At 38.6% G+C, this 22,372-nt stretch overlaps 1 protein-coding gene across 1 annotated transcript in view; it reads right to left on the minus strand.

Annotated features, from left to right (window-relative positions):
- Nucleotides 1–22,372, minus strand: part of TINAGL1 (tubulointerstitial nephritis antigen like 1) — a 41,752-nt gene that overhangs the window by 2,302 nt on the left and 17,078 nt on the right. The window contains exons 2-10 of the mRNA XM_063456348.1: nt 19,380–19,712; nt 16,210–16,273; nt 12,965–13,057; nt 12,310–12,424; nt 8,641–8,761; nt 5,541–5,691; nt 5,056–5,239; nt 4,086–4,131; nt 3,118–3,241 (exon numbers count right to left, since the gene is read on the minus strand). Coding sequence (XP_063312418.1) covers nt 3,118–3,241; nt 4,086–4,131; nt 5,056–5,239; nt 5,541–5,691; nt 8,641–8,761; nt 12,310–12,424; nt 12,965–13,057; nt 16,210–16,273; nt 19,380–19,695 — 1,214 coding nt within the window. The 5' untranslated portion in view covers nt 19,696–19,712. The remainder of the gene's footprint in view (nt 1–3,117; nt 3,242–4,085; nt 4,132–5,055; nt 5,240–5,540; nt 5,692–8,640; nt 8,762–12,309; nt 12,425–12,964; nt 13,058–16,209; nt 16,274–19,379; nt 19,713–22,372) is intronic.

The following is a 22,372-nucleotide window of genomic DNA, read 5'->3' on the forward strand; positions in this document are numbered from 1 at the left end:
ATTTTCATAATTATTTAATTATAAATAACAGCACTGCTGACATCATAAATCGTGTTCTATGGCATGCAGCTAAGTTGCATATGAGCAAAACAACATTGGCTAATTTATAAATGTGTTACTATGGAGCTGTTGACTGCATACTCTGCTTGCAACTGAACAAGCCAAAGGAAACAAACATGCTTAGGATTGTGTTAGTGTAAGTGTTACGGTATTGTAATGCTTAGTGTCTGTAATAAATTTGTTCTTCTGTGTTTTTTCAAAGGGTGATTGAAATAAGTCTTGTATATATAGCTTCTAGGGCTAAAGCTTCACCAGGTTAATAAAGATCTATATAAACCAAAATTTCTAATACGTAATCTGATTTACAGTTTCTTCTGGTTCATTCTTACAGTTACTGATACATAATAAAACAACAAAGAATGTTACAGGATAATGGATGTTCAACAGCAGATGGTATTTGCTGGACTCCTGAATGGAGAATTAGATTCTACATAGCTACAGAACAGCCCGACAAGAAGAACCTTGTGGTCCTTTCTTCACTATTCTATATAGATATGACCATAATGACGTCAGAATATAACCCTAGCCATATAAGGACAAGATCCCCAATTACCACATTCCAGAGTTCTCACAGTAAAGCATAGCAAAGTACCATCTGTTCTTTTTAACCCATTAGACATACATGCCTACTATGAATATAAATAGAAACATAGTAATATTCTACAGTTTGGGTGCTATATGAGTTTAGGTTTAGTGTTAGTGTAGCAAAAGGTTAATGTTTATTGATAGTGTAAAGTAGGGGTTAAAAGGAAGACGTTGCTGTAAGGCCAACAATTGGGCATACATGTCCCAGTGCTGCCTGAGTCTAATGGAAGTTGCAGTCTCTGGAGGCAGCAATTTCAGCTGCTGCCATTAAAATGGTAGCAAATACTGTTCGTGAGTTTTACTTCCACTATTCTCGGGCAGACAAGGACACATATTCTCCCCAAGATTAGTGCCCCCCCAGCCCCCTCCCCAATCTGCAAAGTGGTCAGCAATGCATTATTTCAGTACAGCATTGGAAACCATAATCTGACTATTACAATTACAGGCAGATCATGTATACAGATTATATATACTACATATGTGTCAGTGTATGCTGTTCTTTAACCCCACGTTCACACACATATCTGTATCTATTATTAAACTCAGTACTGCTTTCTATCCCTGTTATTTTATAACATTCACATATCAGTCTCTGTGCACTGCTCTATACTTTAACTACATTATACCTCAGTTTTTTCTACTGCAGATTGTTCTGTGTAATAGAATATATGTCGCTCTTTATCCTACTTATATTACATGCTGTATCCTGCTCTGCATCCCATTATCTTACACTCCCTCCACATTTTATTAATCACTGCACACTGCTCTGTATCCCACAAATATAGCCATATAAGTTCCATTTCTGTCCCTGTCTTGGACCCGAGAAAACGAACAACAAATTCCTGCAGAGAAAGGGTTATTCCTTAAAGGAAATGTTGAAGTCTCCATGGGTGGAGATAGGTAGTGTTCAGCACATTGCTCTTTGTGCCCCACTATCCTCAGGGACCTCCTTAATGCTTCCTGCCTCTCCCTTCCGCTTATTTCAGGGACCTGTGAAGCAGACTCTGCCTATAACCTCCAAGAGTGCGTCTGATGGCTGAATCACAGAGGAGATGAGCAAATGAACAAAAAAAAGAAAAGAAAATGAGACTAGTACAGAGACTGTAATAATGGGCGCCAAGGAGCAGATTGAGTCAGAGAGAGATGGAAAGCATTCCTTGGGAAGAGGAACAAAAGGATATATGGTTGACAAAGATAAGTCAGATAGAAACCCATATATATATATATATATATAGTCAGGAAATAATATCTGCTTTTGCTGCTTTTCTTATGAGTCACGTTTTCACTGTTTTTAAAGTTAAATAAATAATATTTAATATTTTAAATGAACCCTGTCATGATACGTTCACTTTAGTGGATTACTCCAAGTTCCATCACCACTTCAGTGATTTGAGGTGCTTATGCTGTCTGGAGTCTATATGTGCACATTTTCGCTGTGAAACGTTGCATATACCAAGTTTAAACCCTTTGCCGCTGGAGGTGTAACTCCAGGTCTGGCAGCGTTATGGGACATCATCAGCCAGCCCAGGACAAGAGTTCCAGTTTGGCTAATATCAGTCCACATTTCAATTCACAGATACACATTCGATGGCTGGGAGTGGTCAGCTGATGTTCTCAGCCAATGAATGAGCGTCAGGATCGACATTCAATGTCAGTCACTCTATTCTTATGCTACCTAGTTAGAGCTAGCAGCATCAGCTAGGGTGTTACCATAGCAACCACAGCTCATTTGTGGAGAGCAGATGGACTGCTTCTGGGAGGTCTATGCTCTCTCCCTTTTCTGTCATTTCTTTGGCACAACTCTATGACAGGTGAAAGAAAGACCTATTTGTCTTCCAATCTATACAGCAAATCTACCAGCACATTGTTTAGATGAAATGTTATGCTCTCTCAAAATAGTTGTAGGTATTGGGCTAGTAGTGCGAGACTATTAAATATTTCTGTAATGTCAGAAAGCATTGCAGGTGGATAGAATGGCAATTGAAATGTAAAGACTACCTTGTTGGACTTTTATGTAATATCAAATAAAAACATTTAAAAAGTTGCATTGCTAAAACCTCATGGGAGTTCTGCAGGAAGTTGTGTATGTGTGCACAGATTTTAATTCCCAACACAAACACTAGACATCTGTTTCGTTTTAATTTAGCCAACTGAATTATTATCATCATCATCAAAGTCATACAACTGCTTGGAGTGTTCATTTAACATACATTTTACAGTTTTTATAGTCTTTTGATAAACGCAACATTTTATTTTTAGGTGAACATTTAATTCAAATACAAAACGTGTTTTAATTATAAGCTTAAACTTAATCGCGGACAACTTATTTATTTATAATAAAAATGTAACAACACAGGTTCAAAATAAGAAGGGAGAATAAAGGTAAAGGGAAGAGAACGAGAGATAGAAAAAGGAAAAGTCAAGGTTTTTTTTTTAATTTAAGTATTAAACCCATCCCCAAGCTTTACTTACCCGGTGATCTTTACAGAGTGTGTCCCATGACGACGGTATTTCTCTGGTTCATTTGCCATCACTGGCGTGTGCCTATAGATTCCACTCTTATACATAAAGAAATCTTCATGTACCTCCATAATAGCTGAAAAATAAACAGTTAAGTGAATGAATCATGAGGTAACAATGGATATATTATGGAATGGTACTGGAGTCGCACTATGAAGGGCTTGCCTCCCCCAGCATTCACAGCCAATCACTACCCTTGTACATTAGTCAGACTTGCACAACTAATGCAGGACAGTATTTTATCCAAACAGCTTCAGAAGGCTGTGGCTACGTCCTTCAAGGAGAGCCCTGGTTCTTATCAACAATAAACTTAGGTTCGGAGCCACAAACTCAAAGCACCATAATCACTACAATGATAAGAAAGGGGGTCTAGTGCTATACCATCTTCAACTTGTCAACTGAGCATCAAAAGACCAGTAACAGGCCAGCACATTCATCCAACCCTCTGGTAGAGCCCAGACTGTACTGTGTATATGTTTTTATATATTGTGTTTATATCGATTGTGATATCCTAAGTCCACCTTTCTAATGCAATCAGCGTTTCAGAGGGAGGAGCTCAGAATGCAGTAATTGACTGGAGAAAGTTTAGCGAGGTACAGAACACGAGAAAAACAATGACATGGTCAGGTTCATCAAAATTGGTCACTCCAGGCAGCAAAGGTTCCTGAGCGATAGTATGGCTAGAAAGTCAAATACCATATAGACAATGTAGCAGGAACAGATACAAATATAGCACTTGCACATAAGTTTGGGGCACATTATGTCTGAGCAATGAGTCCCCATTTAAGGTGCTTTCAGCATGGGCACCCTGACCAGTCTGCGGTTGCACAGTCCCATATGCAGCAAACTGAAACACACTGTGTCTTCTGAACATCCCACAAAACGTGTCCATAGTGAGTTAGCCATCCTACACAACTAACCTTGCACAGGCCCATTCTCATACAATTCCTTCATTATTTCTTTCTCCTGAAAAACAAAACCAGGAACAAATCTTTATCACTTTGAAACTGCATCAGATTAGGTGGATATGTGTGTGTCAGGTAATAAATTAATAAAATAGACAAATATCTTCAAAATGCACTGAAAAGGAAAACTAACTTCATTTAATATACATCTGTTTTAGAAAATATTCAAATACAATACTGTTGTGTTTGTGTAAAAATGAGGAGGAGGGTGGGAATCTATGTCAACACAACGTCACCCATATTAATCTTGTTTGTGTACAGTTGTGTGCTGCCAGTATTGATACAGTATGGACAGATTGTTTGTTTCCCAATAGAGGTCTGTGCATGTAGCTTCAGTAAAGTAAAATAACACAGATCAAACGTTGGGTAGCACGAAAGTGATAGCATTATAGGCTGATGTCTTATAGGCTTATTAAATACCAACAATATGAACAGTTTTAAAGCATGATAAGAAAATTATTAGTGATAGATTTAATCACTCTCTTACTAAAAAATGCTAATATTCCATGCAGTTGGGGTAATGGCATTTTGTAGCATAAGCACACAAGTCACATTTAAAGGGTGTCACCAAGGATGCAGGAACAGTGGCTATATGCGTATGGTAGTAGTAATGATGATTGCAAACAGGGTTTAGTGTAGAAAAACAATGGCAAAACGGACAGGCTGATTCTCCAAAGTAAGAATTTAAGGTTAATTTCAAGATCAAAATAGCCGAACTAGAAAAATTATCTGTCAGTTATTCTTTCAGTTTGATTACCTTGTTTTTACATTATAAATTCACTCTGAAGTTTCACTTAAGTGGGTAATCCTTTGAATGATGCATAAAACGCATAGCAAACAGTAGATAGAATGTAGGATAAAGTATCACTGACAGTATGTTTAATATGCAAGAATGTGTCCACACACAGAGCTGCAATTGACTCACACTGGAAGCCAGGCGATAGGCTGGTGTGGACTGGTAGATTTCATTAGAATAGGAATGTGGGTTGGGGCAGTGGGAGGTTGCCTGCCTCTTCCCTCGTCCTGCTGAACGGCTGTGCATCATGCAAGGGTTGTGTTGACCATTTGTTGCTGTAGCCGCGAATGGGTAACAGTCATCAGTCACAACTCTAAAGAAACAACAGAACAGATTAATGTTTCTTAATCAAGTAACACATTGTGTTATCAGAAATGTAGATAAATCTAGTATACAGACCAATATTGGTCTTTACCATTTAGATTCTGACAACGAATAGTTATGATTTATCCAACGCCAATTAATCAAATTAATTTCTAGTTTTATACATTGGCAAATGCTGCGAGAAACCTAGGCACATATCTTAAACAATTCCATCTGTATACTTTGTTTATCAGAAATAACACATAACAGGACTGCCTCCAATGTCATATCCAGTTATCCAGCGTCATTACCCTCTTCTCCTTAAATACCACCAAGCTCCATCCACCCGGCCCCCTCTGCAACCATGCTGGTTCCGAGTGTCACAAGAAAGCAGATTCTGAGGAGACAAAGCTGGAGTCATGTGACCCATTGACTGAATGGAGAGTCTATCCGATGCAACCGCTGGGGACATAAAAAAAAAAAAAAAAAAAAGTACATTTTCAGATGATTCACATACTATTAAAATTACTTAGGCCCTGATTTTATATTTTTTAATATACTTTTCAACTAATTTAATATTTTGTAACCTTAGTTGTTATGGTCAGTGGTACACCTGATGGAAAAACTATTCTGGTCATTACCATTATTATCCTATTTGTGCTTGAATTTGTTTACAGGAAAGTTCACTATTACTGTGATCAGAATAGAAACAAGATGACCATAGGCAAAGTCTAGAAAATATTTAAATCTAAGGCCCCATAGTCACCTATTACTTGTGAAGAGGAGGACATGCTATTTACAGAATCACATTTTAAAATATATTAATTTATACGACACGTCTGCACTCATGCTTTTAACAAGAAGACATCTTGCTATTAATTCTTTAGAAGCTGTAAATATTGGTTTGGTAATACTATTATTTGCTTTTAAACAACAAGCAGAATTTATTTTTCATCTTTAATAGGTAATATGTTTTCTAGATTACATGACGGCCACTCGTATGGACAGACCCCTAAATGATGCAAAATTTCTGGTTTGCGGGGGAGAAAAGGTAAGATAGAATTCAACATTATCTTAATGTTTTCAATGCATATAACTCATGTGAAATTCACATCAGTTCTGCGGCAAGGTCTTAAGAGTCGAGCCAGAACTCAGTGGGGGCTGTTTTACATATACAGTTTTGTTTCAGAATTTTCTTTGTGCTAGTTTTCTTAATCTTAATCTTAATTTTTTTTAATAAACGTGTAGAGAAGTAGGAGTATTGTTTAAAATAAATATTCATGTGGTATGTATTTTGAAATATATGTACTTTTAAAAAATTTCACTAATTTACTCTAATTCATGCATATACATTTTCCAGGTCTATTGCCTACAGCCAGAAGTGTTTGTTTATGCACCACCCTTTAACTGCCTGTAGATGGCAGCCTCCAACCTCTCACACCTAGCAGGTAGCTAACAAAGTCTGTGTCAAGTGTATGGTGTACAATATTTACAATATTGAACTCTATTTATTTTTTCATACTTAGCTCTACACAGTAGAATATAATTTCATGTATCATATTACCAAAATAGTGCCTGGTACAAAGGAAGGAAGTTATTTACTCTATAAGTGCATCACCATTGTTTTGTTAGTATTTCTTCTGATAAGAGAAACATGCCGTCTGCCCTTGACTATATCTTGTAACCTTTTCGGTTTTTGCCCTATACAGGCAAACATTCACAGTTGTGTACTATTTTTGCACTGTGTATATATATCTGCTGTACATACATTAAATCTACACATAATTTGAAACACATGTATAGATCATTTTTTATTAATTTTATGTTCATATTTATTTTTACTATTTACTTTTTTTCTAGGATGAACAGAAAAAAAACCCGGTAATATTCTCTTCTACAGTAACTTTGAAGTTTCTGGGCAAAGTGTAATTTTAGGATAAAGTTCTAAAACAGTTTCCATAATGGCTGTTTGCGATACAGAATCCTCATGTTATAAAAAACATTATGAAAATGTGCTTTCTTAACTCCTAAATTTGACTCCAGATCAGCATTCTTCTTCCACGTATTAATTAAAGTTAATTACTGCAAGCATACATATTGTCCTAACAAACCTAACTATGTAAGGCATAGCGCTTAGTAGCCCCGCACTGTCCCCATGGAATCTTTTTTGCTGCTATATATTGTTTTTGTAATTTATTTTGCGTTCACCATGGGAACACACATTATCTGCTACTTAGCCGTGACCCAGATAACAAGTCCATGTTTACATTCTGACTTATGTACTGCCTTGCCTGGGCATATTTAGTGTAACTGCTAACACTGCAAAAAGTAAGACTATTATATTGGTGGTCTATGATTAAGCTCCACTAATCAGCCATGTCACAATGCACAGTTTACACAGAGACAATTATATTGGTGACATTTAAGGCTTTTCACTACAGTGAGAAATGTCAGGAATTCAAAGTGAATTTCAAATTTAAGGTCGAAACTATTCCAAGTCAGCTAATGCTTCCAGTTCAGCTATTTTGGTCTTGAACTCATTTGGACGTCCCAACAATTCTCACCTTACTGAAAAACAGTGTTGTCTTTAGTACCCGGAGTTCCGCAGCTGCCATTCCAGGAAACTATTATATTTGTAAGTATTAGAAATATAATCTCCGTATTGAAATGTATATTGATATTGAGTGTGGGCAACTAAAACTCCCATAATTCTTTGCCAGCAAAACACATAGCAAGTTGACTGGCAATGTTTCATAGTAGCTGTAGATCATTAATAGCTGGAGTCCTGGTGTTTGAATATCTCTGCAGTAGATTGCATGCTGAGCACAATTACATTACTTCTCACTTGTCAGCATGGCTGAATTCCTATGGAAACTTACAGGGACTGCATTCTTATCCTCTTCAGGCAGGACTAGTCACTGATGACATAAGCAGGATGTTTTAAATACACTCTGCCTGTCTATATGTGTGAAATTCATGCACTGAAGGAGTTTATAAAGCAACAAAGGGAAGTGAAATCCCACAGTCTCTTAGAGGCTAACATATATTATATATCCTTATATAGATATTATATATATATGGCACTCAAAGAAAATTGCATTACTTTAGTTAACATGTGTCTCTGTGGGGGTAAATTCTAGCAGAGTTTCTTACTGGGAGTGGCAATCCACGGTGAACCCTAAACTGATTTATGCCATTATCTGTGCTTGATTCATGGAATTCATTGGTGCAGTTCTATCATACGTGTCTTCATTCATGATACTTAGTGATCTAAAGAGCGAAATATGTACCTTCTTTCAATATATACACACACTATATATATATTGAACTATTTGTGCTATGTTGTATCTGGATTCTGATTTGCAGCTTCATAAATGGCAGACAGTGACTTTCTATAATTGGAATGCTTACCTGCGGTGGAGAAAGCCCACGAACCGGCACAGTTGCCTTGATCCAGTGGCTCATGGATCATTCCCGGCCACTTATCTGCAGCATTGAAAAAGACGGGCATGACCTCATTGTTCATGTTTACCTGAAGATGGCAAAGTCCAGGTGTTAAGAATAATAGGAATGGTAGATAGAAGAGAGTTTACGTGAGGTGAACCATAAAACTAGTATTTCAGGATAGCTCAGCTCGGAAGTCGTAATGTACAATTGGCAAAAAGGAAGAAACCAAAAGCCATAAAATATGAAAAAGGTTTTTGCACATTTAACTTGCTAAGGTCTCCTGTCTGAAACATCATTTTATACTACTGACATGTACAGACAGATAGATCGATCGAGGGGGGGGGCGGAGCCTAGCAGCCAAGCAGCCCAGACGTGTTTAGCACAAGCTCCCACGTCTGTAGACTAAAATCGGGGTGCCTTACTTGCCAACCCGCACACACAGATCGCTGTTCCCACAGCTAATAACTAGGAGAGGTAGCTGCACCCAACCGTACCTTTCTTGGGAGTCTGGGATGCTGGATTGCGTCACTGGATGCTTGAGGCCTACACACGGCTGAGCCACGAGGAAGCGGCCGATCCTCGGGCTCATAAGCTGATGCAGAAACCCCAGCAAATCACTCCCACTCCCCCTTTGGACCGGTGGGGGTTATCCCGGTCCCCACAGGAATATGCTAATCGACTGCCACAGCACCTAACTACTAAGCAGAACCGGGGCCTAGCCGCACTCAACAAAATGGCGACGGCACCCTGGCCTACAGAGACCGCAAGCGAGCAAACCGCAACGATCCACAACTCAGTGGACCACCTTATGCAGCGGATAGACAGGCACTTCCAGCGATTCTTGGAAGCCCTGATGAAACGCCGCGCAAACTTACCGGTACGAGCTCGGGTAGAAGAGCGGAGAGGCGGAAGGCGGAAGACCCCCTCGGGCCAAGCTGAACTAAAAACGCCCAAGCCTCCTACTACTGGCCTACCTGGGCCGTAGGCCAATTTGGGAGCGACCCTGAGACATCGCCCACACAGACGAAGGGCCCATCGCCGCAGCCAGCGGTTGACCAGCAAGACCCCCCGTCACTCCCACAGGGAGAGAGACCCGGCCCCTAGAGAAAACCAGGTCCGTGGAATGAAGATGTCGGCCTTCAAACCGGCCTGGGGCTGGAGGGTGGACTCACCTCGCTCCTACCGAGCCGCATACGTTGATCCAAGCCCTGCTTCATTCGACACCGGACGCCAGCGGAGGAACATTGCACAACTGAGCCGCAACTGTGAGAAACCCAGTAAATCCCCTACCTCCATCAGGAACTTTCTGCACGTGGGCATCGGCTGAGCTTGGACTGGTTGCCTGGCGCACACTACTGTAACCCACTACTGTGGTACTGAACCCTTGCAAGAACCAACGGACTGTCTCTTGTATTCTTTTGTACCTCCCCCCCAATGTGATATGCCTCACCTAGTTAGCCCCTCTAACATGCTAGATTGGGGGCAGACTGCGTGCGACACGGATTGGGTGAGAATGTACAAACCTGCTATTGTGAATTTTGTATAGGGCTGCTATACAGATTCTCGTTTATTTAGTTTATTACCCTGCTGATAATGCTGAGACACATAGTAATGTAAGGCTGCCCAGGCTCTAGTGGCTACCATACTTTCTCAACACCCAGCAGAAGGTTAATCACCCGAGCTGTGCCTAATAGTAATCGAATATCGCATTACCTATAAATGTTCCTGTTTTTACACACCTGACTCACTAGACAGGGTTGCTTAAAGATGTTATAACCTCTTGTTATATCAGTGTACACAAGCTATGCTTGGTCAGTCAGTTGTTAAGGCCATCTCCTTACAAATATGCCCCACATGCAAAACGCTAGTTTACTCCTTTAATCTTACTTACATAGTCAGCCAATATGACCGAATGTTACTCTATAATAATTATACATGCCTATCTAACTTGATAACACGATGTTGTTCAAAACATAAAATGAAGCAGACGCTCATGTGAGAATGTATAGATGCTATTGTTTACTGTCTACATGTGCATTTTCACTGATATATTTCTCCTTTTCTTCCTTTCTGTAACGTACTCATAATGCTTCAATAAAACAAAGATTGACAAAAAAAAAAAAAAAGATCGATCGATCGACACAGTGACAGACAGACGACAGGTAGGTGTAGAGAAAGACAGATTCTTAGCAGTATGTATGCTATAAATAACAAACTCATGGACTTTGTACCCGTTAAATTGCTACTTATACTATCTGCAGGTTACGAGGAGAGAAAATGGCCTATATGGGAATTTGCTTCCCCAGACTATTTGGAGAATGTAATGCTATTTAATATATCTCATATACTATTATGTGAGTGTTGCAAAATACTTTTTATATTGGAATAAGTTAAATTGTATCTAAGAATAACCCTGTAAACAGATATTTTTAAACTGTGCCCAAAGCAAAAGAAGTTTTCTAATGCTCTAAATCAGGACATAGTGGTTTTAAACCGCCCACAGTGCTGTTACAATACAGTCCCAGAGAAAGTACTTTGTCTTTGCTTCGGTTTCATTTTGACACATTACCTCCAAAACCAGGACTCTAGTGAGAATTTGAAGGTTCTCATAAAAGGACAAAGTATTTTGATGAGTAAGCAGGTTATGTCCCTTAGGTACAGTATGACCTCGCCCAGCCTAACTCAAGGAATTTTCCAGTCTCTCCGTGTCCTCAGTCAGAGCCCCCCCTCTTTCCTTCCCTAACTCGCTCTTAGTGGAGCAGGATTTCCTTAGTGGAAGTTACATGAAAAAAACCTAATTTATTCTGTATTGTGATTTGCTCTCGTGGTCTGCCAAAAATCACACAGTGTCCCTGGTAGGAGAAAGGGTATTCTGTGCATTCCACTGTTTATATACCATTATTTTTTGTCAGACACTAGTAGTTTATTATGTCAGGCACCTGCCCGGACACTTTCTATGCATTTCCACGTTCGATAGAATATGAGTTAAAAAGCAATTCTGGGGAAACGCTCAAAGGGGAAGATTTATAAAAGTCCAGCTAAGTTCTAAAAATTTAACAATTTCCATCCTGGTTTCCACCGAGTTTGCCTCCTGTGAGAAACACTATCACTGTATATGCAAAACCTACTGTGCATAAATACTTTTTATATACTTGATATTATTATAATGATATTTATAGAGCGCCGTCAAATTCCGCAGCGCTTTACAATGGGTGGACGAACAGACATGTAGTTGTAACCAGACAAGTTGGACACACAGGAACAGAGGGGTTGAGGGCCCAATGAGCTTACATGCTAGAGGGAGTGGGGTAAAATGACACAAAAGGTATAGACGATACTGAGCATATTTTATACCAACAAAGACACACTTAACCCCTTAAGGACACATGACATGTGTGACATGTCATGATTCCCTTTTATTCCAGAAGTTTGGTCCTTAAGGGGTTAAAATCTGCTTCGCATTTTTATGCATTAATTGTTTCTCTTCCGCCTCCCATCATCTACTGTACTACAAAGTCTGTTATTCTTCCACTTTCTTGAATTTAAATCTCTCTCTCTGCAACCTTAGTTAATTGTTACCCCTGTTCTGATCACTCGCCCCACACTCCCCAAATAAAGCTGACATGTACTTACATGTAGCTCATTCATGTTCATGATTGTGGGGGAGGGTTTGTTGGTCCCCAGTCGATATTGTATTCCTTGGTCTAGAGATAAACCCCAGAAGTTGCTATAGTTTGCCGCCGTCCAGCTGTAAGTGCACAAACCACATTGTATTAGAGCAAAAAACAAAGACAACGTTTCTTACTAAATTGACACAATTTCAGAAATGTAGGCCAATATATCCAAACTTGAAAATCTAGCAGGGTTATTCAGCAAGCTCTGAATTTTTATGAATTACATCTGAATGGAATAACTGAGGCAAAAGTAGCTGAATAGCAAAAATTCCCCAACTCAGTCAAAGTCATGTCTCTGCTATATTTTGCCTCAGTCATTCCATTCAGAGTTTAGTGAGTATCCCTTTGAGTGTTAAGTTGAGAACTTTTGGCTTCAAATTTGAAAACCACTTTGAATTCACTATAAAATTCCCTACAATTTACACTTTAGTGAGCAGTTCTAAGTGAAACATGAAAGTGTATGAGGAGCTGACAATGCTGTGGGAAATATACAATTTAATTAAGAGAGCATAACCTGTAACATTATAAATCTAGAGAGCATGTAAAACAAAAGATATGGATTAGATTGCATATGTGTGTGTTGGGCTATCACTCTACCTTTCACACACACTTACCCATAATTCCCTCTGTTCACAGCATTAATGGTCCTTGGGTTAATAAGACAGGCGTTTTCTTCACAATGCCAATTTCCGGCATGTGAACAAGTGCTGGAAAAAAAAAAAAGATATGTAAGTTCACGAGCAAGGCTCTCAATGACCACTCTCAATATGATCTCAGAGGCGATAATCCAGTGATAGAGAAAATGCTCACTGAAAACATTCTAACTTAAATGGATATTTTAAACAACAAAGCCACTACAGTTCAGTGTGTCAAAATTTTTTGAACGGGTTTAGCAAAAAACATGAACTCTCCCCAGCATCCAGAGACCACCCTCCCTGTTGCTGAAGTGATCACAGTTGCTCTGTGTTAGCCCAGCGCATTCAGCCAATCACTGCCATTTAACATTAGTTCAACAGTTCATTTTGTAATGGAAAATGTTAGCTAAATATGGCCTTTCCTTGGGCACACAGGACCCAATTAACTGAAAAGTGGGGAGAAGGGGATAGTCCAGCAAACCACTCAACTTAATGGCTGCTGACATCCCAGGGTCAATGTAGGTTTGGGAATAATTAAGTGGTAATTACTACAGCCCCCTATGTATAAAAATGGTTGATCCAAAAGATCATAATCATATTAAGTCAGTGGACAAAACCTCTGTCCACTTACCAGATTTACCTTTGGTAAAACAGGATTTATAGCATGACCATGTAATTTGTATTGAGGATAACAGTATCATTACAGGTTTTGCTGGGAACTTAATTTCACTTTTAATATGACGTTTTTTTTTTTTTCCTTACAGTAGATTTTCAAATCATTACCCATTTCTTTATTTAGTATTTTTGCTGAGCCGCATGATTTTGGAGGAGGTGCAGATGATGGTGACAGGAAAGGTTTCCTGTATCTGTGCAGAATTCTCTCGGGTCTGATTATTTGCAGGCATGATGGGCCACTATTTTCCCATTATTAATGGGAAACACGGAATGCACAGATATATTCTGACACAACTGCAATGTGCGCATAAACTGCCAGGACAACAATGCTAATACGTCTTCATAGAGTAAGTTATTCACTAAACAGTAAATAGCAATGAAATTAAATCCAAATTGCAAAATTCAGACTAAAATAGCCAAGCTGTGACTATAACCAATTTGGAGGTTTAGAAAATAGTTTTTTAGTTCACTACAATTTGATGTTTAATGAATAAACCAGAGTGTGTTTCTTTATATTTTATATAGAAGTTCTGTACAGGTCATTAGTAGACCTACGGCTAGTAGCAAACCGTCTAAAGCACAATCTACCCAGTTCTTGTTGTAGCAAAGTGCATTATAGTGCAGAAATGGCCCAGAAAAGTAAAATGAGATGTGTATATCAATATTACGTTTTTAACCAATTCGAAATTATTTATCGAAGAGTTCCTCCTGGGGAATTGATTTTATTATTATCTAACTGAATAGTGCTTGATTTATTGACCAAGGAAAAATTTAAAGACTGAGTTGTCCATGCCACTATATATTCATCACAATTCTCAAAAAAGAGAATTTATTGTTGTGTTAGTAACTAAACAATTTAATTGTGAATATGGGAGCGGAGACTTGTGTTGTATGGCAGTTGCACAATTATGTGAAACTTACACCTGAGTTTTTATTTTAATTTATTTTTCAGTTTTGAAACATTACTTTTTTATAATAAATTAAAAAGCAATTAATCTAATATAGTACATTAGAGCGTAAAGCAAGCTTAGCATTATAAGATAATATTCTACTTATCAGTATTGTAATATATAACAGTGTGCAAACTGCATTTCTACACATAGCACACAGCATACATCACACCACAGCAACGGATCACAGTTTTTGACTGCACACAGCACAGAACATTACAGAGTACATTGGGCAGGGATTCTGCACGTAGTAGATAACATTACATTATGGATTTTCTTGTGTACAGTAAATCAAACATTGAGTTTCCATAGAAGACGAGCTGCAGGGATCACGGATTATGAGCTGTTCTTCACTTTTGAGCTTAGAACTTTAGCTTCCTTTTAAGGCACTGAACTGAGAGTCTATGTTTAGCTAAGAATTAGCTTGAGAATTTTTTCATTTTGTGTTTTCTTTCCCATCAATCCATAGAACATGCATAGAAGGTATTAAACATCACAGGACTCTCCCATAACTTTAGTCTATTAAAGGAAAGCCGTTTTTCCTGGCACTGTAGAATCCTACAGTGGCCCCCTCCCTCACGCCCCTGCTCCCATGGTGCTTAAGGGGTTAAACTCCCTTTCAGTCACTTACCTGAATCCAGCGCAGATATCCCTCGGCAGTGGGTCATGGCCCTTTCTCGCATTACGATCTCCCCATAGAAAAGCATTATTCAATGCTTTCCTACGGGGAAAAATATGGCGCTGGAGGTCCTCATGCAGAGCGTGAGGACGTCCAGCATCAGATACCAGACTAAAGGTCCATTTCCAACTAGGAAGTCCCTCTAGTGGCTGTCTGGTAAACAGCCAGTAAAGGTGGTGCTAACCCTGAATATATTTATTTCAGTTTCTCAATAACTGTAATAATTACTATTGCAGGGTTAAGGGACATGGGACATTGCACCCAGACCACTTCTATGAGCTGAAGTGGTCTGGGTGCCTACAGTGTCCCTTTAAGAAATACAAATTCCTGTTCCACCTAACTTACTTTCTATATTCTATAGTTCACAGGATCAATAAAAGTCAAAGCAAGTCCAGCGTTTGTTTACTAAAAGTAGCAGAACATTTAAAAAGGGGCTTTCACATTTTAATAGACCTCGAGGAGAAGCAATGCTTTCTCAGTCAGCCATGCAATTAAATCTGACATTGAATCACTATGGCCTTAGTTCCATATAATTTGATCAAAGACGATTCTCTCGGAGCCTTGTAAGGCCATGTTGGACATGTAAGCGTTTGGATCACTTACTAAATTAGTGCAATTCCCTGATGTGCTGTAGGAAATGCCATAAGAAATGTTTTATTATTTTTGGTAACTTTGTAACAAAATTCCCCTGCTCTATCTATGTCTCTGAGGAAGGTCCTTCCTGAGCTTGACAAATATTTACATTCATCACTTTCTGTCCATTTGCCAAAATTCCTGATCAAGAATGATCTCAGTCTCTTCAGAATGCCAGGGCCATGCCCTAGAAAATGGCTGATACATTCTCGATATACCCAGGAGGCAAGTCTGTGGTGTGAGGAAAGGCAGCAAATACAGCGATATGGACAAACGGCAGTACTTACCACAAATTGCAGTTGTCTTGGTAGGTTGCCCCCTTTGGAAAATGCTGGCCATCTCTAGTACAAGCTGAAAGACGAGATGTAAACATTGAGAGGATCAGTAGGATTCGGAGCACTGGATAATGGCAGGGATATTCTAACGAAGTGCGCAAAAACACTTCTTTGTGGCGCTAGTAACATTTTATTAATAGTGTTTCATAACTGCCCAAAATATAGTTTTAGCTAGTTGGTGAATGCGTGATAATGCCTTTCCTTCAACAAATGTTTTTCTTCACTGTTTTTGACATTATGAAAATTGCATTCATAATATAGCTTTTAGGCTGTTAAAGCAATCATAAAAATAAAATTGACCACAAATCATTGCCATAAATATATTGTAAACACACCTTTGATTTTTACAAGAGTTTCTGGCTGAAGGGTACTATTCAAATAGTTGTAGCCAGTAGAGGGCAGAAAAAGTTTCCTGGCTGAGTTTATGCTTAAACCCTTCTTAAAAATTATTGCAGACTGGAGTGTGTGCCAGAAGATATTATTGTTTATTTTGATCATAAAAGTTTACATGTTTATATATATATATATATAACAGCCATGAAGGTACTCCTGGGCTCATTTAAGTTGTTACGGGGGCAAAAGTGTCCAGGAGCCTATGCGCACCATTTTTCCAATTGTTTAACCTTGAAGATGGTCCTTTGGCACCCAACACTGCTACCACCTGGCTATCTTTCTCAATCCTCAGAATGAGGAAGGTTTTGCTGGGCGGTTGGTGATAGTGTCAACATAAATCCTCAGCCTATCACTGGCTGCCCATTGAGAGAAATAGTACGTACCGTTTACGGTATGTATCTACTATTTGTATGGTGTCTATAAGTGGATGCTATCTGTTTACCCACAATTAATAATAAATAATTTATCATTACGTGACATTGTCATTAAAATAAGTGATTAAACTCACATAAAAAGGCAGACAGATAACGTTTACAAAAAGTGCATCTAAAACGTCGTAAAGTCAGTACCAGTTTTAGGTCTTAAAAATTGTCATCTCATCTCAACTCAAGTATTCTTTATAAATAGCTGTATTATATCAAAAACACTTTCATCTACCAAATCAGGAAACCTTATATATGGTATATGTCTGTGGCATGGATCACAGCATATGTCTTTATATAAATTATAGTAAAAAAAAAATATTTTATAGAGAATTTCTTCCAGTATAGATTGCTCACAAAGAGATAGCATTTTTTTTGTAATTTTTGCAAGGAGAGGGTTACTTATACACACATCACAACAAATAAATAGTAGACTCAAGTGAATATGTACACATTAAAATATGGGTCATATGGGTCACGCTTGCTATTTTCTCGAAATAAACACCCAGCACTACGATAAGCAAAGACTCTTTGACGCAGATTCTCTTTGTCGCTGATTAATTATGGTCCATAAAATGTCTCACAGCTTTGAAAATAAGGCTTGATGATAAAACATGCAAACTGTGAAGATATTTCTCTTTGGGAGAGTTAACCCTGTATAGTGCACTATGTCTTCCCATGAAGGGTCGAGGGTACAGTCTCATTAATCAGTGAGGGAACCATTTGAATAGTACTGCATAAATTGCTGATGCATTAACACACTGTGATTATTATGGCACTGTGCCTTGCTCTACTTACAAAATATGTTACATAGAATAATGTAACAGCTCTCTCTATTGCAGATTGTAGTTCATGTTAGTCCTCAGTTAAAGGACCACTATAGTGCCAGGAAAACATACTCGTTTTACTGGCACTATAGTGCCCTGAGGGTGCCCCCACCCTCAGGGACCCCCTCCCGCCCGGCTTTGGGGAGAGGAAAGGGTTAAAACTTACCTTTATTCCAGCACCGGGCGGGGAGCTCTCCTCCTCCTCTCCGCCTCCGATCCTCCCTTTTGGCTGAATGCGCATGCGCGGCGAGAGCTGCGCGCGCATTCAGCCGGTCGCATAGGAAAGCATTTGCAATGCTTTCCTATGGACGCTTGCGTGCTCTCACTGTGATTTTCACAGTGAGAATCACGCAAGCACCTCTAGCGGCTGTCAGTGAGACAGCCACTAGAGGATTTGAGGGCTGGCTTAACCCATTTATAAACATAGCAGTTTCTCTGAAACTGCTATGTTTATATAAAAAAATGGGTTAACCCTAGCTGGACCAGCCACCCAGACCACTTCATTAAGCTGAAGTAGTCTGGGTGCCTAGAGTGGTCCTTTAACTGTTTTAAAAATATAACGCTCTTTGGAATATTCTACGGGCTATTCACTAAAATGATAATTATCAGGAAATTCAAATTTAAGACAGAAATAGCCAAACTGGAATCATAACTGACTTTTTGCAGTTTGGCCATTTTGGTCCAAAATTTTAAAATTCACTTTGAATTAATTTAGCATTTTCGACAATTCTCACTATAGTGAACACTTTCAGACGATTCTTTAACATTTAGAACATTAATTAATATGTGAATTCTACCAATATCACTTTATTTTGGAGCAATGTATATTTCATAAAATATAATCTATCATTTAGAGTACTTAAACGAACACTATAGGATCAGGAACACAAACATGTATGTAACATGTATAGTTTTAAAACCACCATCTAGCCCCTCTGCTCCCCACTTGCCCCCCTACATTTTGTAAAATCTTACTTTTTTTCAAGTCTGCAGCTGCTGGCTCTGCCACTGATCTGCCTGCTTGGCTGATATCATCAGAAGTGATTATTTGAGCCATTCACAATGCTTTCCCATAGGATTGGCTGAGACTGTCAAGGAGGCAGATCAAGGGCAGAGCCAGCACAAGCTAAACACAGCCCTGGTCAATCAGCATCTCATCACAGAGATCAATTGAATCAATGCATCTCTATGAGGAAAGTTCGGTGTCTGCATGCAGAGGGAGGATACACTGAATGGCAGTGCTGCCCAGGAAGCACCTCTAGTATCCATCTGAGGAGTGGCCAGTGGAGCTATCTCTAGGCTGTAATGTAAACACTACATTTTCTCTGAAAAGGGAATGATTATATCAGCATAACAAATACAATAAGCTGTAGTTGTTCTGGTGACTATAGTGTCCCTTTAAATTTTGTTGGCATAAGCTAAGGCACTTCATGAACACTAACATTATCACTATAATCACCCTCCAAGATAGATCAATTACCTTTAACGACAATGTTTGGTGGGCTGATTCCCAAGCAATATTCCCAGAAGTCTGGACAGCAGTCAGATACAGTTCTGTTGCAGAAAAGGTCACAATAACAAATTGTATCCAAATATGGTACAGTGCAGCCATCATTTCTCTCTGGGCAACAGGCGTTGTGCTTCTCACAGTAGGAGCCACCAGCATCTCTTATTCCACGAGTGTGAAGTCCTGGGGCCAGTTCACGTCGGGTACGGGATTTTTGACATGAAACTCTTTCTGTCATCCATACACAGACCACCAAAACAGTGAGAAGAATAAGCTTCATCTTTGACATAAGATGTAAAATTGGTCCTGCAACAAAAATGATATCTGATGAAATATGGAAACAAGTAATCACGAGAAAAGACTGTCAGGGTTATTAACTAAAGTGAGGATTCAAAGTGGATTTCAAATTTAAGATAAAAATAGCTGAACTGGAAGAATTCTCCCAGTCAGCAATGCTTTCAATGAACTACATTGAAGTGGACAGCGCATTCATTTAAAGGGACACTATAGTCGCCAGAACAACTACAGCTTATTGAATTTGTCCTGGTGAGTAGAATCATTACCTTCAGGCTTTTTGCTGTAAACACTGTCTTTTCAGAGAAAATGCAGTGTTTACATTACAGCCTAGTGATAACTTCACTGGCCACTCCTCAGATAGCTGTTAGAGATCCTTCCTAGGTCATGGCTGCCTAAAATGCATCCAAACATTCAGTATCTCCTCCCTCTGCATGCAGGCACTGAACTTTCCTCATAGAGATTCATTGATTCACTTCATCTCTATGAGGAGATGCTGATTGGCCAGGGCTGTGTTTGAATCATGCTGGCTCTGCCCCTGATCTGCCTCTTTGTCAGCCTCAGCCAATACTATGGGGAAGCATTGTGATTGGATCAGGCCATCACTTTCTTTTTAGGCAAACAGCATGCAGAGTTTCTGGCTTGAATACAGTAAGATTTTGCTATATTTATGGAGGCATGAGGGGCCCAGGGGGGCTAGATAGTGGTTTTAACCCTATAGGGTCAGGAATACATGTTTGTGTTCCTGACCCTATAGTGCTCCTGAATCAGAGGGAATATAGTGTAATATAAGTTTTTCTGAGTCACTATACAGTTGCACTCTAGCGCTGAAAGGGTTACTTACAAGTTGATAAAGTTATAAATTATAAATGTATATTTTTGTTTTGTTTTTTTCTTTTACATTGGTTGAATTAAATCCCACTGAATGAGACTGACAACCTGCCACTGTCGCACTTCTCGTACATAAATTACTGTCCCCTCAGGTTATTTTCAGTTTATGTTTCAAAGAAATGAAACTTTTGACTGACAATTACAGCTAAATAATCTTTCCCAGTGTCTTGTGTTATGTGTACTGTACACAAGGGATATGCCTCTCCAAAGATCACTCTTATCTCTGTAGGGTAAAGACAGAATTAAATCAAGGCTGACGTTATCAATAAAATGTTTAGGAAATAAGATGAAGTTGAGCCAAGTTTTTCTGCATCAGGGTCATAATTTGTGATAAAAATGATATTCTCACAGCATACCTCTTAACATTTTCTAATAGCCGAAAAGGGAAGTATTTGTTAGAAAAGGCATGGCTGGAGTTATGGATTATTTTTTTTTATGATGACCTCTATATAAATGTATGTAACTGGTTATGTAGTTTGAAACAAATCATTTTATTTACACAGTTTTATTTATAGCACATTTTATTGCTGTTTAAACTCACATTACTGTGTGTTTTATTACTGGAATGCTCTAGGCATGATTTTGTGTTACACATCTGTACCCTATTATTGGTTATAATAGGGAATTATAAAAAAAATACCCCTTTCTGTTTCATTAGAGATTTTACCTTGTAGTTAAAAAGTGAATTGTTAACATAGGACTTGACATGACAGTTGAATTTACGCTTTAATTTCCATTGCAGTGGTACTACATACCCGTAATTTAAATGTACATTGAGATTTGGGACAGTGCACAAGTTACTCCTTTGAGGGTTTTTGTTATATGTATTTGGGATGATGAATGCTATCATCACTGATGCCAACCTATTTCTATGTATTTATATTCATTAAACGCCTAATTTTAGCAAATTAAGTCTGATTTGCAAAATTGAGGTAAAAACAGCCCACTGTAATAGCTGAATTGGAGATTTTTTTTCCATGTTAGCTATTAACCTTAAGGACCAAACTTCTGGAATAAAAGGGAATCATGACATGTCACACATGTCATGTGTCCTTAAGGGGTTAAAGCCTTAACTTGGTAATTCAAATTTAATTTGTTAAAATTAAGTAATTTATTCACTAAACGCTGAACTGCAATGCCAAACTTTGGAATTTTTTTTGACATTTGCAATGTATTTATTTTATTGCTGTGAATCTCTGTGATATACTTATACATACTCCACTTTCTGAGATCAGAGCTATCCCTTTAAAAGATGGAACGCTTGTGTGAAGTTGAAACGATGGCAAATCTCTCATTGATGGTGACATTAAATATATATGCTTTACAAAGATATGACATGATAACAGGGTAGTATAATTTAACTATTCAGTTATTAACCCTGTAATTGACATAGAGCATATTTAGCACATTAATTCTCTTTGATGTGGAAAGTAGATTTGGTAGCAGATACATTCTAGCACAGAACATCACAAGGCTATTAATAGATCCCCGTTCATATCATAGCAAAATAAAGACTCAAATATTCTGTTTGCAGCTATGCAAGGGTCAGACTTGTTACTTCTGAGTCAAGAGAAACTCATTGATCATAACATCTGGGAATCCAAAGGTGAACTTGTAGAATTTGAGGAATGATAGGCAGCTTCTGCTGGGCTGTCACTGGCTTCAGGGCATTGGGCACACCGGGTTTTTAAATACCACTAGACTAGGATAATGATTTGAGAAATCCATTTGCATTCATTGTATGGAATGACAGTGAGGAACAGTTTTTCTTAGTAACACTG

The sequence above is a fragment of the Pelobates fuscus genome, chromosome 1, assembly GCF_036172605.1.
Source record: "Pelobates fuscus isolate aPelFus1 chromosome 1, aPelFus1.pri, whole genome shotgun sequence".
Classification (NCBI taxonomy): Eukaryota; Metazoa; Chordata; class Amphibia; order Anura; family Pelobatidae; genus Pelobates; species Pelobates fuscus.